Here is a 12,476-nt window from a genome sequence, read left to right as displayed (position 1 = left end):
TCTATGGGAGACGGTCTTTCTGTAATATGGAGTTTTCTGCATAACAGGTTTCTGGATAACAGATCCCATAGTTGTATATCTATGTATACATGCACACACACACACATATTGGGATTACTAAAGTGTTTCTTTTTGTCTCTACAGAGAGAATATTTTGAGATTAAACCGAACAAAACTACAATCAGAGAACAAAAAAACTACAATCAGAGAAAAACAAAACTACAATCAGAAAACAACAAAGCAATAAAACAACAATCAGAGAACAACAAAAAAACGATCAGAGAACAACAAAACAAGATCGGAAAACTACAAAAGAGCAAAATGTGGAAATCAATCTGTAAATGCTTTTGCTTTCGAAAGGTAAGGACGTCGTTCTTTCTACTGTAACATGACATTTTACATGACATTCAAAGTCAATGGTTATTTTTTACCTATGGCGACTTTTTTATCCTAATGCATTAAAGTCAATGGGAGTTTTTTCGTATCGCGACTTTTTTGTCCTAATGCATTAAAGTCAATGGAATTTTTATCTTATGGCGACGTTTTTTGCCGTTATGCATTAAAGTTAATTGGCGTTTTTCTTATGGCTACTTTTTTGTCCTATTGCATTAAAGTCAATGGGGGTTTTTTCTTATGGCGACTTTTTTGTCCTAATGCATTAAAGTCAATGGGATTTTTATCTTATGGCGACTTTTTTGCCGTTATGCATTAAAGTTAAATTGGCGGTTTTTTCTTATGGCGACTTTTTTGTCCTATTGCATTAAAGTCAATGGGATTTTTTTCTTATGGCGACTTTTTTGCCGTTATGCATTAAAGTTAAATTGGCGTTTTTTCTTATGGCAACTTTTTTGTCCTATTGCATTAAAGTCAATGGGATTTTTATCTTATGGTGACTTTTTTGCCATTATGCATTAAAGTTAAATTGGCGTTTTTTCCTATGGTGACTTTTTTGTCCTATTGCATTAAAGTCAATGGGCGTTTTTTCTTATGGTGACTTTTTTGTCCTATTGCATTAAACTCAATGGGCATTTTTTCCTATGGTGACTTTTTTGTCCTAATGCATTAAAGTCAATGGGCGTTTTTTCGTGGCAAAGTTTCCCACAGCAACTTTGCACATTGTAAAATTTGGAAATGCGCAGCAAATCCATGGCTGGCAAATTAATTTGCACATCACTAATTAAAACCATTCTATACAGATAACCAAATATTTCGATTGATAATAAATCCCAATACTTTTTCCCAATTTTAAGTGTTCGGATTCGGGTTTCGCCAAATTCAAAATCTAAACTAAAAATTTCACCTAATATGTGATTTTTTAAAATCTTACTGCTATCTACATATTTACATTGTTTCTATTAACTGAGTAGCTAGATTTATATAATTTATATAATTATAGTTTTCCTATTTGCTCATTTTTTGTGTGTGATTTTTTCTCTCTTCATTGGAAAAAAACAGATAATTCCAACAAAGAATCGGTATGCATTAAAGTCAATGGCCTTTTTTCACAGTGAATTTTTGTGAAATAATTCACACATGGTGATCTTCAGAAATTCGCAGTGAATTTATGACTGACAAATTAATTTGCATATCACTTATTAAAACCAAATCATTCCATACAGATTACTGACCCAAAACCAAATATTTTGATTGCTGATAAGTCCAAATACTTTAATCCAATCTTAAGTGTTTGGATTCCAAATGTAAACTAAAATGTTAACTACAATAGAATCCCCGTTTTAAGATTTTCAGGGGACCAGAAGAAAATGATATAAAATCAGGGAAATGTATTATGCATAATAAATAGGCGGGACCACAAAACAACAATGTTAAATGAAGGAAAACTTAAAATCAGGGGATGTAAAATGGGGGTTCTATTGTATGTGATTTTTTAAAATCATACTGCTATCTACATATTTACATTGTTTATATTAACTAAGAAAAGTTGTATTTATATAATTTATATAATTATAGTTTTCCTATTTGCTCATTTATTTTTTTCTCTCTCTTCTAGAAAAAAAGAGTTAAGACCAACAAAGAATCTGTAGTGGTAAGTGATGAAGAATTGGAGACATAAATATGTGACCCCATTTCCAACCTATTTGTGCTACAACTCCAGTTTATTTCCCTGCCTATACATTTATACCTTGATGAAGCTGCGCCATATACATATTCAATTCATAAATAAAACCACGGGGTTCAGTGGAATTAGCCAGTTAATTCACATCCCCCTACAATTTCTCATGTGCATAGTTACATAGTTACATAGTTACATAGTTACATAGTTACATAGTTACATAGTTACATATTTAAATCTGGTTGAAAAAATACAAAGACCATCAAGTCCAACCCCTCCAAATGAAAACACACCCCCCTCCCTACTCTCACATAAATTCTATATACCCATACCTATACTAACTATAGAGTTTAGTATCACAATAGCCTTTGATATTATGTCTGTCCAAGAAATCATCCAAGTCCCTCTTATAGTCATTAACTGAATCAGCATCACAACATCACCCGGCAGTGCATTCCACAACCTCACTGTCCTGACTGTGAAGAACCCCCTACGTTGCTTCAAATGAAAGTTCTTTTCTTCTAGTCTGAAGGGGTGGCCTCTGGTACGGTGATCCACTTTATGGGTAAAAAGGTCCCCTGTTATTTGTCTATAATGTCCTCTAATGTACTTGTAAAGTCTAATCATGTCCCCTCACAAGCGCCTTTTTTCCAGAGAAAACAACCCCAGCGTTGACAGTCTCCCCTCATAATTTAAGTCTTCCCTCCCTCTAACCAGTTTAGTTGCACTTAGGGGCTGATTCACTAAGCTCGAGTGAAGGATTCGAATGAAAAATACTTCGAATTTCGAAGTATTTTTTGGGTACTTCGACCATCGAATTGGTTAAATTCGTTCGAATTCGAACGAAATCGAACGAATCGAACGAAAAATCGTTCGACTATTCGACCATTCGATAGTCGAAGTACTTCCCCTTTAAAAAAAACTTCGACCCCCTACTTCGGCAGCTAAAAGCTACCGAAGTCAATGTTAGCCTATGGGGAAGGTCCCCATAGGCTTCCCTGTGATTTTTTGATCGAAGGATTTTCCTTCGATCGTTGGATTAAAATCCTTCGATCGATCGATCGCAGGATTAGCGCTAAATCCTTCAACTTCGATATTCGAAGTCGAAGGATTTCAATCCGAGGGTCGAATTTCGAAGTATTTTTAACTTCGAAATTCGACCCTTAGTGAATCGGCCCCTATGTCTCTGCACTCTCTCCAGCTCATTTATATTCCTCTTAAGCACTGGAGTCCAAAACTGCCCCCCATAATCCAGATGAGGCCTCACCAGGGACCTATAAAGGGACATAATTATGTTTTCATCCCTTGAGTTAATGCCCTTTTTTTATGCAAGAACTTTATTTGCTTTAGTAGCCACAGAATGACACTGCCCTGAATTAGACAACTTGTTATCTACAAAAACCCCAAGATCCTTCCCATTTAAGGAATCTCCCAACACACTGCCATTTAGTGTATAACTTACATTTATATTATTTTTGCATTTTAAGTGCATCAGCATTGAACCTCATTTTCCAGTTTGCTGCCCAGTTTCCTGATTTAGACAAATCACAATGCATGGGACCTTTAATTCTGCACAATTTAGTATCATCTGCAAAAATAGAAACAGAACTTTCAATACCCACCTCCAGGTCATTAATAAACAAGTGGAAAAGCAAGGGACCTAGTACAGAGCCCTGCGGTACTCCACTAACAACACTGGTCCAATTAGAAAATGTTCCATTTACCACCACTCTTTGTAGTCTATCTTTTAGCCAGTTCTCTATCCAGGTACAAATACTAAGTTCCAGGCCAACATTCCTTAATTTAACCAGTAACCTTCTGTGTGGCACTGTATCAAATGCTTTAGCAAAGTCTAAGTAAATCACATCCATTGCCATCCCAGAATCAAGGTCCCTGCTTACCTTCTCATAAAAAGAAATTAAGGTAGTCTGGCAAGATCTATTACACATAAAATCATGCTGGCACACACTCATAGTATTATGATTTGCTATAAAGTCCAGTATCATATCTTATACCCTTTGGCCTTTGCATTATTATCAAAATAAATTCCTATTCTTACCCTGCATTTATTTTCTTATTATTATAACATATTTACACACATTAGTTATATCTAATCAAAAGCATACGTTTCCAAAACTAACCATACTCCTTTAGAATGAATGACAGACCTTTAATTACATGAAGTAACACCATCTTTTTATCACTCAACCAGGTGGAAGCCATTGAGGAACCCCACACAGTCATCTGCTTGGTAAGCAATAAAGGAGTTGGTATCAAACAGTCCTAATATTTTATCTTTCCTTAAATGTTGTGTTGATTACTATTATTATTATCATTACCAAAGTTCCTTTTTATTTGGCAGTGGTTAGATTCGATTCCTTCTGTTTGAGGCCTCCCCTCCCAGCCAAGTTCTAAGCCTTTTCTAGGGGGCCCAGCTCCACAAGTTTGTAACCATATTTTTAACATGAAAACTGTTAGCTCAGTGCTCCCCATTGGAACATCACTGTACACCCAAAAGACAGATCTGATATAACAGTCTTTTTTTACCATTGCTCCTAACCCCGATAATCTGGTGGAGATAGAAGAAGTGGTATAAAGTGATGGGAATAAAATAGACAGTTGTTTTGGCAAACTGGTTACTATTAATGGAAACATACACCTTTACCATTTAACATGATGGTTTGCAAACAGCAACTTTAACAAATTAACCAAAAACTGTAATATAAATATGATTTATATCCACATATGGATCTGTACATACAATAGATATATCCCCCACCTCCCACTCACCAGTGATATGTGACTCTGATCTATTTTCCTTTCTTAACCAGGTACAACCTGCAGAATCTGGCAATACCATCTGCCAAGTAAGTGCCAAATAATTACAAATATAAAAATCCTAAAATATTCAATATTCAATATTGAACTGTAGCAGTATAAGAAGTTTAACATATCACTAATTTTATCCCTCTTAGGAGGAAAAACCAGAACAGCAACTGGAGCTGGACACGACCAACTGCCAGGTAAGCATAAGAGAGGGAGAGTAGGGGAAGATAACTTCTCCCTATATTTTATGCAAGATTGTATTGTAGCTTCTTTGCAACAGAAATAAAACAATGTTTTTCCTTTCTTTTTTAAGCTGGAGATTCCAGAAACCCCTGATGTTAAGATCAGTCAGGTAAGATGAAATAATATGGCCAAAATAATAAAATAATATTAAATCCAGGTTCACGTTGGGTGGCAATTAGTCAAACCCCTGGTAAGCCTGTCCCATCTACTATTCCAAATTGCATGTAAATTCAGTGTGTTTATGGTCTTATGGCTACAAACACAGGAGTCTGGGTGTTGCCTCAAAAACATCAATGAAGTAAGAGCAGAAATATCTCATTAAACCTTTTTTATTAATTTATTAATTATATCTCCAGAAAAGCACAGAAATACTTGCAGCAGATTTCTACCTAATTAATCCGGGAAAATCAATATTTTCACACTAAACTGGAATTGCAAAATAAAAAATCCCACATTGAAAATAATAAACACAGGGAATACATTACATACACAATGCATTGACATAATCTCACTTGCTTCTATACAAGGCTGGTTTCAGAATATGTTTTATTAGGCTAAACTGATACAAAAAATGTATTTCCCCCCCACCAAAGAAGTGAATCTAAACATACTTTATATATATATATATATATATATATATATATATATATATATATATATATATATATATATATATATACTTTGAGCTTTACAATATTGGTTTTGACCCTTTTTCTGGTCTTAACCAGGAGGAAGAACAAGAAGATCAGGAGAAAGCTGATAGCAGCCCCTGTCAGGTAAGCAGCTCTCACTGTACACACGTCAATCAGAGAAATAAGGGTTTTAACAATAATGATACTGACAAACAACAATCATTCATCCCACTCCACAGCTCTGCTTTCTTCACTTACCTTTGGACATAAATAGAGAAAATTGAATGTTGCAGTTTATCTTTAAAATCAAGGGATCAGTTTATCTAAACATACATGTTCTTTGTCCTAAATAGGAGATACCAGAGGAATCAGGCTCTAACACCTGCGAGCCTGAAACTTCCAACAGCTCCGAAGAGCAAGTAGAAACCCTGGAACAACAGGTAGGCCTTAAAGCCTTTAAAATGGTTTGAGATGAATTATTTAATTTAACCTTCTGTATAACAAGCTGCTCTTATCTCAAAGACTGATATATCTGCTTGTAGTTTGAATTAAGGCATGTCTATGGTTTTTGTATCTTTTTAAAAATAATCACCAATTGACTTAGATGCCCTCTGTATAAACAAACTGCTCTCTCTCACAAACCCTGATCATTAAAATACAGTTGAAAAACAAATATAATGTCCATTGAAGCACCTGCGCTCCAGATTTGATTATTTATCAAAGTCAGAATTTATCTCAATATTTTCTGCTACAAACTCCGACTGCATCTGTCGGATTAATGCTGCGACTTCAATGCATTCACTTATCTTATTTCTGTTACATCCATTTTGACACCTGCGTTTTTGCGCAGAGCGTTGGATTGCTCCAAAATCATCTGTCTAGTCCTACCCATAATGGTTTGATTTTTATGAAGTTGAGTGAATTTGCTTTATACAAAAAACATTTTAGATATTGCATTATAGTATTATCAGTATTTGATCATTAACTTTATCTCACTTAGGAGATAAAACCAGAAGAAAAATTGGAGGAAAAACCAGTGGAGGAACCAGTGGAAAAACAAGAGGAAAAACCACTGGAAAAACCAGAGGAAAAACCAGTGGAAAAACTACTGGAAAAAACAGAGGAAAAACCACTGGAAAAACTGGAGGAAAAACCACTGGAAAAACTGGAAGAAAAACCAGTGGAAAAACCAGTGGAAAAACCGGAGGAAAAACCACTGGAAAAAACAGAGGAAAAACTGGAGGAAAAACTGGAGGAAAAACCGCTGGAAACACCAGTGGAAAAACCAGTGGAAAAAACAGAGGAAAAACTGGATGAAAAACTGGAGGAAAAACTGGAGGAAAAACTGGAGGAAAAACCGCTGGAAACACCAGTGGAAAAACCAGTGGAAAAACCAGTGCAAAAACCAGTGGAAAAACTGGAGTTAGCCACTACCAACTGCCAGGTAAGCGAGGGAGAGTAGTGTAGAATAGTGATGGGCGAATTTGCGAATTTCCGCACGAAATTCGCAAAATGGCTGAAAATTCGCACAAGGCCGCTGCCGTCTCGTTTTTGATGCCGGCGCACGTTTTTCATGCTGGCACCCGTTTTTCTGACTCCGGAAAATTTTCGCGGGCGTTTCACGAAAATTTAACTTTAATGGTTTGAATTAAGTATTCCAACCCTCAGCCTTCTCCCAAATACACCAATTCCCAGTTCCCCTTATACTTCCTGTGCTTCTCTCATGTGCTTCTCTCAATGTTTTGTTTTTTAGAACCCCAGGAGATATCTGCAGCTCTTAGAGCCGGGTTGTGAGGACAACTATGGGATGAACTATAATGTAAGAGATGTTAAAACATTTTATGTGATGTTTAGGAAGTGTCGGACTGGGATACCAGGGGCCCACCAGAAAACCTTAGGTTGAGGACCCACTTTCCAAACTATTATACCTCCTCTCCTCACTTAACCTCTTTATTCTCCTAGTCTCTTCTCTACATACTATTCTCTATTCTTCCATTATGAAGCCCCTTTATTCCCATAAAGAAATAGAGAATGACCATGAAATAGGTCAAAAGATTAGAAGCAGGAGGGCCCACTGACACCTTGGCCCACCGGGAGTTTTCCTGGTATCCCGGTGGGCCAGTCCGACACTGTGTTTTGGTTAATTCTGTTTATTCTGCCAACTGGTTGTACCTCTAGACTTTTATCCCTTCTGTGTTTTTCTTGTGCTTCTGAATCTACCAATAATAATGTTCCGCACAGTAATAATCAGAGTCTCTTTTTCTACTTTTGTTGCAGGGATGGCACCGTAAAGAGCAAAAAGAAGTGGCCATTACCATCGTTAAGGATATTGAGGTAACATGTCTTGATACGATTACTAGAATCAGATACTAATAAGCCTTTAGTTACACATATATTATGATTGTTAAATAGAAGGAGAACTTGCTGACCAAATATTGGCATGTTCTCATTTCTGCACCAGTCAGTGTAATATCCCGACCCCTATTAATTATGTCATTATAAAAATAAGTCAACAAGTACTGTATGAGATTTAAGAAGTAAAAGAATAGAGTCAATCATATTATACAAGTCTTATGTAGGGGACAAGCTTTTATTTGTCAGAATTACAAGTTAGGTTGGGGTATTTGAAATGGTCATTTTATCCATTGTATTAACTTTACTTCTTTTGATTGAAACTAGAACAAAAAAGGAATCCAGCGAGAAGTTGACATCCTAGAAGCAGTTAAGGGCCACAAAAATGTGATCGGCTTTTACGGGGCATTTTACCACCCTGCCTCTGTGAAGATGCCGGAACGTGAAGGACTGTGGGTAAGGAAGTGTTAATTCCCATATGTTACACCTTTATGCACCAACAGCTCTAATACAAGCTAGCATTTGGATGCAAATATGATTCAGTTTGGTAAGAAAGAGTCCGGTGCATGTGGACCACTTTGTTCTCAGTTGTACCAGATATTGTATTTACATCCAGAATGCTTGTGTAGCCTATTTCTGACTTACACCCTTTCCCCAGACATCCCAATAACATTGTAGGCCACACAAATCTTATGTATCAATCATTCTTTGTTTGTGTTCTAGATTTCTATGGAGCGTTGGTCTGGTGTATCCGTGCAAGAACTCATCAACACCAGACGCTCCCTGTCAGAGGACTGGATTGCCTATATCTGCAGGGAGGTGTTACAGGTATGTCTCATGTGAATCTCCTCAATACTCTTTTGTATGAATCCAATTAATTAAAGCGCATGACAAATATTTATACTTTTTCTTTATTCATTTCCCAGGGCCTGTGTCATCTGCATAAACAGGAGGTCATCCATCACGACCTGAGGCCCCAGAATATAATAGTGACATCATCCGCTGATGTAAAGATCAGTAAGTGACGCTTGGAATCTGAACAAAGGGATAGTATCTTCTATCTCTATGGTGTATATTGGTGGGTCACATTAATAAATGAACATTAACATAAAATTCTCACTTTTTTCCTATAATTTCAGCCGACTTCAGCTCTGCCACCATGGAGACAAGCAGTGTTAGTACTTCTGGGACTATACCATACATGGCCCCAGAAGTACTCAGCAACATTAGCACCAAGACCATCCGCTACAACTCTAAGGTATTGTGATGTCTTCTCTCTCGCTTTATATGTAACGTCACTCACTTCACATGCCCCTCTCATAACAGTGAATCCAAAGCTGTAAAGTGGCTTCTGTGATGTCTGATGGGGAATCTGAAGTGAAGGAGAGAAATGCAGTCTAACTGCAGGGCACAGGGATATCAGAAACCAACTACATTTGACTCTTTATGGGGTTTTCCAACTCCTTGAGACACACTCAGTCTGGGGTCTTTGGGGTCACTCATTAGAGATGACAGTCACAATTATTTTATATCAGTATAAAGGTCAACCTTAATTTCACAACCCTGATTTTATGTTTTTCTACAGTCGACAGCATTATAAAATATCTCATACGTTTCCTTGAGTTTATATGTTTACACCATTTTTTTCTGGTCCTTTGAAACACATAAAATATGGGTTCTACTATATTTTGGTATTGTTCATTCCAAATAGAATCACTGTCAGGGTGTGGATAGATACATAGCAAAAATGTCTGAATGTAACTAGAATTCTTTATGTGACCTGTGTATATTCTTGTCTAATTGCCTTTTTCCCAAATTTTTATATTTAGGCTGATATCTGGTCATTGGGAATATCAGCGCTGGAAATGGCAGAAGGATATTATCGTAAGTAAACCTCAGTATGTGTGAACTATAGTGAATAAATAACAGTTTGTCAAAAGGTTAGAGGATATTTATATGTCTTATTAAATATGAAAAACTAAGAGGTTGGTATACAAAAATTTTAATGAAAAAAATTAATATTATGTTTCCAATCCTGGGGACACAATTGAGTGAATTTGACTTTTTTAAAGATGTAAAGAAGCTTAAAAGTTCAAATTTGTATAAATTGCCCCCCATGTTGTGATTGTCAGTCGTCATGTTCTCATTTTGTATTTTCTTACATCCTAGCATTCAGCAGACTTCCCGAAAATAAGCTGATGAAGAGGGTTATGCACGGTCCCGCACCAACATTACTATGGGACAAATGGTGAGTTATTTGTACTGAATCAGGAGTGAGAAGGAGAGGTGGGGAAATGAAAAAGAAATTGGGGAGAGGGTGGGGATTGAAAGAGGGTAAAAAAGTGTGTAAATGGGAAAGTAAAGTGAAGGTAAAGTGTAATATGTGTAGCTCTTCAATGCTCAGATGCAGAATCTCATGATTAGCTTGAGATCTTGGGGTTATTATCTGGCAGCCAATAAAACCCAGGCCAAGACGTTGGCAATATATTATGGTCGGATCTGGCGGCTAGGGTCGAATAGACCACTTCTTTTTAAGGCAGATCAGTTGAAGCATTATAAGGGGAGGGGCTCATCCTCTATTGGCTACTTGAACAGATTCTGTCTGTGTTGTGATTGGGTGCAGAGTGACATCATCAATGTTTAACAAAAAGGCTGACAGTAAAATAGAGGCTTATGTGGGATACAGGGCACATGGCTGTGCTGGTTCTATGCACAGTCTTTTACACGTGTGAGCTCTGCAAATGTAGTTATTATATAACATGAACAATTTTAATTTTTCCACCGTTTTTTATTTTTCCAGGAGTGACAACTTTCGTGCATTCATCAGCAAAATCCTCCAAAAGAATGCAGCGTGGAGACCCTCCGCAGAGCAGCTACTGTCACACCCCTTCATATCAAATATCCCAAATGAGAGGGGTGTGACTGATTCCATCAAGTGGTACCTGCATTAAGGTAAGGGAACTGCTCATTCTCATTATAATTCACTTGATGTATAGACTATATCCATCTACTGCTCTTATTCATACAATATTCTCTGCCTTTCCTACATATACTATAATTCTCTAACTAAAGCCGCCCATAATAAAGGCTGAGATTGTATAAGGCCAGAGGTCAGTGAATTAGGCCGAATCTATGAGAGAAACAAACATGATGAGATGGGAGAAAATGTTATTATCAAATAGTTGTAGTTGACCTTTAAATTAGCAAAGGGGATGGGATATAAAACATGCAGCACATATAAAGCAGAGACAAAATGGCAGAATTATTATACAAACAGCTTCTCCATGACTAACACTGATCAATCTTTCTTTAGGAATAAAGAACTGAAGAAATAGCAGCCATCGGGGGAGGGACGGGGGCACAATTGTGGGGCCCTAATGTCATCTTTGGGCCCCACAGAAAAACATGGTCCCGATGGCGGCTTTAGAAGATTAACAACATCAGCTTTAGAAGATTAACATCAATTTGATATTTTACCATATTCAATAAACATCTTGAAATTACATTGACCTCTAGTGTGTTTATTTAATAGGGAGACATCCCTAATAACCTCCAAGCCCACTGTTGGCTCATATTCATCTTCCTTTTAATATTAGTTCTAATGACCTGGACACAATCCCATAAACCCTTACTCTGAGTGAAACCTTTGCAAATGTTAGTTGATCCAGAGGAAGGTAAAAAAAACCCCCAACAATTGAAGCCTCTCCAATGTTCCCTTTCTGAAATGGAAAAAATTCCTTCTTGACTCCATGGAAATTGGAAGAGTCCCTGGATCAACTTTATACTAAGGGGCAAATTCATCAAGGGTTGAATATCGAGGGTTAATTAACCCTCGATATTCGACTGGGGAATGAAAATCCTTCGACTTCGAATATCGAAGTCGAAGGATTTTGCGCAAATACTGTGATCGAACGATCGAAGGAATAATCGTTCGATCGAACGATTAAATCCGTCGAATCGAACGATTCGATGGATTTTAATCCAACGATCGAAGGATTATCCTTCGACCAAAAAAAGTTAGGCAAGCCTATGGGGACCTTCCCCATAGGCTAACATGGGTTCAGTAGCTTTTAGGTGGTGAACTAGGGGGTCAAAGTTTTTTCTTAAAGAGACAGTACTTTGACTATCGAATGGTCGAATAGTCGAACGATTTTTAGTTCGAATCCTTCTATTCGAAGTTGTAGTCGAAGGTCGAAGTAGCCAAAAAAACACTTCGAAATTCAAAGTTTTTTTTCTTCTATTCCTTCACTCGAAGTTAATGAATTGGCCCCTAACAGTTCATTTTGGTAAAGATAAAACAAGAAATATAACTGCTGCTGCCTGTCTGCTATAGACTTATTGCTGCTGTA

The 12,476-nt window shown here is 37.0% G+C and overlaps 2 protein-coding genes across 2 annotated transcripts; both read left to right on the top strand.

The window, feature by feature from the left end:
- Positions 1–51: 51 nt before the first annotated feature.
- On the top strand, positions 52–8,148 carry LOC108706058 (probable serine/threonine-protein kinase kinX). Its single transcript, XM_041584758.1, has 11 exons — positions 52–360; positions 2,012–2,047; positions 4,287–4,325; positions 4,906–4,941; positions 5,050–5,097; positions 5,214–5,252; positions 5,872–5,919; positions 6,129–6,215; positions 6,776–7,219; positions 7,529–7,594; positions 8,053–8,148. The coding sequence occupies exons 1-11, from the start codon at positions 82–84 to the stop codon at positions 8,146–8,148; spliced, it is 1,218 nt and encodes a 405-aa protein (XP_041440692.1). The 5' UTR covers positions 52–81.
- On the top strand, positions 7,136–11,741 carry LOC121400711 (traf2 and NCK-interacting protein kinase-like). Its single transcript, XM_041584578.1, has 9 exons — positions 7,136–7,219; positions 7,529–7,594; positions 8,053–8,583; positions 8,851–8,955; positions 9,054–9,144; positions 9,267–9,385; positions 9,957–10,011; positions 10,297–10,375; positions 10,928–11,741. Exons 3-9 carry the CDS (start codon positions 8,560–8,562, stop codon positions 11,076–11,078), a joined length of 624 nt encoding a protein of 207 aa, XP_041440512.1. The 5' UTR covers positions 7,136–7,219; positions 7,529–7,594; positions 8,053–8,559; the 3' UTR covers positions 11,079–11,741.
- The last annotated feature ends 735 nt before the right edge of the window (positions 11,742–12,476 follow it).

The sequence above is a fragment of the Xenopus laevis genome, chromosome 2S (assembly GCF_017654675.1).
Source record: "Xenopus laevis strain J_2021 chromosome 2S, Xenopus_laevis_v10.1, whole genome shotgun sequence".
Classification (NCBI taxonomy): Eukaryota; Metazoa; Chordata; class Amphibia; order Anura; family Pipidae; genus Xenopus; species Xenopus laevis.
Note: the sequence above shows the minus strand (reverse complement) of the source record. Positions and strands in the feature narration are given on the sequence as shown.